General features: G+C 45.7%; 1 protein-coding gene across 1 annotated transcript; it reads left to right on the top strand.

Annotated features, from left to right (window-relative positions):
* Positions 1-1,380: 1,380 nt before the first annotated feature.
* On the top strand, positions 1,381-1,897 carry LOC134189230 (uncharacterized). Its single transcript, XM_062657471.1, has one exon. It carries the CDS (start codon positions 1,444-1,446, stop codon positions 1,870-1,872), a length of 429 nt encoding a protein of 142 aa, XP_062513455.1. The 5' UTR covers positions 1,381-1,443; the 3' UTR covers positions 1,873-1,897.
* The last annotated feature ends 1,648 nt before the right edge of the window (positions 1,898-3,545 follow it).

Here is a 3,545-nt window from a genome sequence, read left to right as displayed (position 1 = left end):
TCACCATATTGAGCTGATGCTGGAACACAACCCTGATTGGATTGTACTGAAGTCCGATGTAAAGAATGCATTCAACTCTATCAATAGACATCACCTGCTCAACGAGCTACGCCAGTCTTTCCCTGAGCTATACAATTACGCATCACAGATGTATGGTGGATTCAACTCACTAGTCTTCATGGAGGGTGGTACAGCAGTCGCTATATCATCGGAAGAAGGCATCCACCAAGGCGACCCTCTTGGTCCAGCCTTGTTTGCCACAGCAATTCATCCAATTCTGAGGGATCTCCAGGAAAGATTTCAAGAAATTCATATCCTAGCTTACCTTGACGACGTGTTTCTATTGGGTCATCCGGACAAAACCTTGGAAGCTTTCCAGAATCTAAAGGATATGTTCCTTTCTGGCAGTTTATCCGTCTCAGACTCCAAATGCGAGATTTTCAGTCCTTCAGGTACCATCAATACCGCTAATACTTACGTTCAAGTAACATCTGAGGGCTCAATGTTCCTCGGAACTCCCATCGGTTCTACTGCTTTTGTTGAGTCTTCTTGCTCTCAGATCGTTCAGTCAGGGTCTTCTTTGTGTGACTATCTTCCAAAATTAAATGACCCTCAAAGTGCTCTCCTGCTCCTTCGTCATTGTCACGTGCCGAAGCTAGACCATCTTGCCCGGACTGTACATCCGAATAATATTAGGAAAGCTGCTTCTATCCACGACTCTATGACGCGCGCAACATTTTCACAAGTACTAGGCTTCCCCGAGTTGGTTCTTCCATGGGAGCAAATATCACTGCCAGTACGTCTGGGTGGTTTTGGTATGTCATCCCTGTCGTCCACCTTCAAACTCGGTTACGTGGCTTCATGGATACACTCACTTGCTGAGCTCCCACTTCGTTTTCCTGCTGTAATACCCATGGTTGACAACGTGCTTGACCATCAATTTGGTTCAGTTGGTGATGCTCTTGCCAAGTCCATACCTCCTGACAAGCTTCTGTCTGACTATCTGGCAAATCCTAAGAAACTTCAAAGCAGACTTTCAAATCAGTTCTTTGCAGACCAACTACAACTTTCATTAAATAACTCTGCTACGGCTAGAGATGCCTCTAGGTTATATTCCCTACAGGGAAAAGGAGCTGGAGCGTGGCTAAATGCAATCCCTGCAACACAAGGTTTCGCATTCAAACCCTGCGATTTTCGCTTGGCGTCGCTTGTGAGGCTCGGATTGCCCATCTCTCTGTCACATTGGTCAGAGGCATGCAACTGCAGTGCACCACTGGATGACAGCGGATACCACCTACTCACATGCAAGACCGGTGGAGGCCCTATTTGGTCTCACGAATCAATTGCTGGGGTGTGGTCTGAGTGCCTCGGAGCCTCCAAATCCACCATCGACGGGAGCCAAGGAACAGATATGTCACTTCAGATTGCAGGCCTGACATTGTCATGTTCGATTCTGAATCAGCTTCCAACCTCGACCTGGACATCTCTCTAGCCCACCCTTGGAGTGCGGATGCATTTCCAAGCTCTGCTGATAGAACAGGCGTCGCTGCTAAACAACGAGAGAATAGGAAGGCGGCAAAATACAGCCAACAAAAGCTCCCTGGGACTTCAGTTCTCAAAGCCATCCCCTTGGTATTCGAACATTTCGGTGCATGGGGAGAAGAGGCCAGGAACTTCTTGCGAAAGCTAGCAGCTTTCTCATCAGACGAAGTTGGTCAGCCAAACGCACCGGAATTTGTGGACTTCTGGCGTAAACGATTTTCAGTGCAGCTGCAAAAGTGCAACGCACGGGTCATTCAGAAGAAATTGAATGTGTTGTGTGGTGGGTGTCAGATTCCCGAGTCACTCAGCACTCAATTCTTTTATCATTAGTGTACTTTTAGTTGTCTCTTTTGCCTCAGAAAGTATGTATACACTTACCTATGAACACTATAAAGCATTTAGCTTTAGTCGAGTAGTTTCTGCTGTGATGTATGATAGTGTGATTGTAAGAAATAAATGATTCTTGACAGACAGACAGACAGACAGACAGACAGACAGACAGACAGAGAGAAAGACAGACAGAGCTGCCATTCCGATTCCCTGTTTTACGACCTATCATCGACAGTCTCTTAAGCTTTTCAACCACTCCAATCAGTGAGGCCATAGCAATGTCTGTCCCTACAGGCCAAAAATATCTACGGCTACCTGCCATGTACTGGGAAAGTTCAACAAAAGCAATCTTCAGTCACTGCTTCTTCCAATGCTCAGTATCTACTCTAAAATGCCCCCACTGCCAGAGATGCAGCCCGCCTACGCTCAAAAACAGGTAAGGGTCCTTGGGCTTGGCTTAATGCTATCCCTACATCTGAAGTGTTTGCACTCGATTCTTGCAATTTTTGCTTGGCGTCCTTCCTTTGTTTGGGTTTGCCCATAGCATTCTCCAGCTGGAAAACGTCATGCAATTGTGGAGCTCTTATAGATGACAGTGGATACCATTTGCTGACCTGTAAGACTGGTGGCGCGCCTGTATGGTCTCACGAATCGATTTCGTCCGTCTGGTCTAATTTTTTTCGTGGGTTGCATATCCACCACCGCAGGGAGCTGAGAAGTTGCTATACAACCACAGACAACAGACTACACATCGTATTGTTTGACTCGGACATTGGAAACAACGTTGACCTTGATATCTCCCTCGCCCACCCATGGAGTAGTAAAATCTTTCCATCATTTGATGGTGTTAGTGGTGCCGCTGCAGAGAGGAGAGCAGACGGAAAGAAGAGAAATACAACAACCAGCAATTACCAGGTGGCATAATTGCCACTGTAACCCCACTGGTAATGGAGCATTTTGGAGCTTGGGGGATCGATGGGTGGAAATTTCTATGCAAACTATCAAAGAAGTCATTGGAGAACGTGGGACGACCGAACGCAGCAGAGTTTATCGACTTCTGGTCCAAACACTTTTCTATTCAGCTTCAGAAGTGTAATGCTACAGTCATCTCTAAAAACCTATCTTCGCTGTCTGAAGACAACAGATGTGACCTCTTTGCCACCCAGTACTTTAGCCACTAGCTGGTACTGGAGGCTTTGTTTATACACTGTAGTTTTTAAGTGTAGTCCTCATTTTGTTTTACACGAGTTTCAATTTTAGCTTAGTTTAATTGATGAACACTACTAGTAGTTGGACGGTACATAGTACCCTGCATTGCAAAATGTGTCATAGATAAAAGGTCAAATATATATGACGGACAGACAGACAGAAGAATTCTGAAATGGGTAATACGCCAAAAGGCACGTCCTTGTGGAACTACAATGAATTTCATTCCTCTGGTGATAGAGCACTTTGGTCGGTGGAGGCAAGAAGCCCAAAAATATCTCAACCAGCTCTCATCAATAGCAATATGGACAACTGAGTGCAGACAGGGCGAGTTCAAGAACAACTGGAGGACGTGATTCTCAATTGCGATGCAGCAGTGCAAAGCAAGAGTGTTACTGTAGAAGATGAACAGAGTCCAGTATAGTGGTACGTAACTCAGTTGGTGCCATTAGTAACTCTGTTAGCTT

This window comes from Corticium candelabrum, chromosome 13, assembly GCF_963422355.1.
Source record: "Corticium candelabrum chromosome 13, ooCorCand1.1, whole genome shotgun sequence".
Taxonomy (NCBI): domain Eukaryota; kingdom Metazoa; phylum Porifera; class Homoscleromorpha; order Homosclerophorida; family Plakinidae; genus Corticium; species Corticium candelabrum.
The sequence above is the reverse complement of the archived record's forward strand: the minus strand, read 5'-3'. Positions and strand labels throughout refer to the sequence as shown.

What these genes read in the sequence shown, in the direction of transcription:
- LOC134189230 (XM_062657471.1), top strand. Translation starts at nt 1,444, where the DNA reads ATGTTCGATTCTGAATCAGCTTCCAACCTCGACCTGGACATCTCTCTA.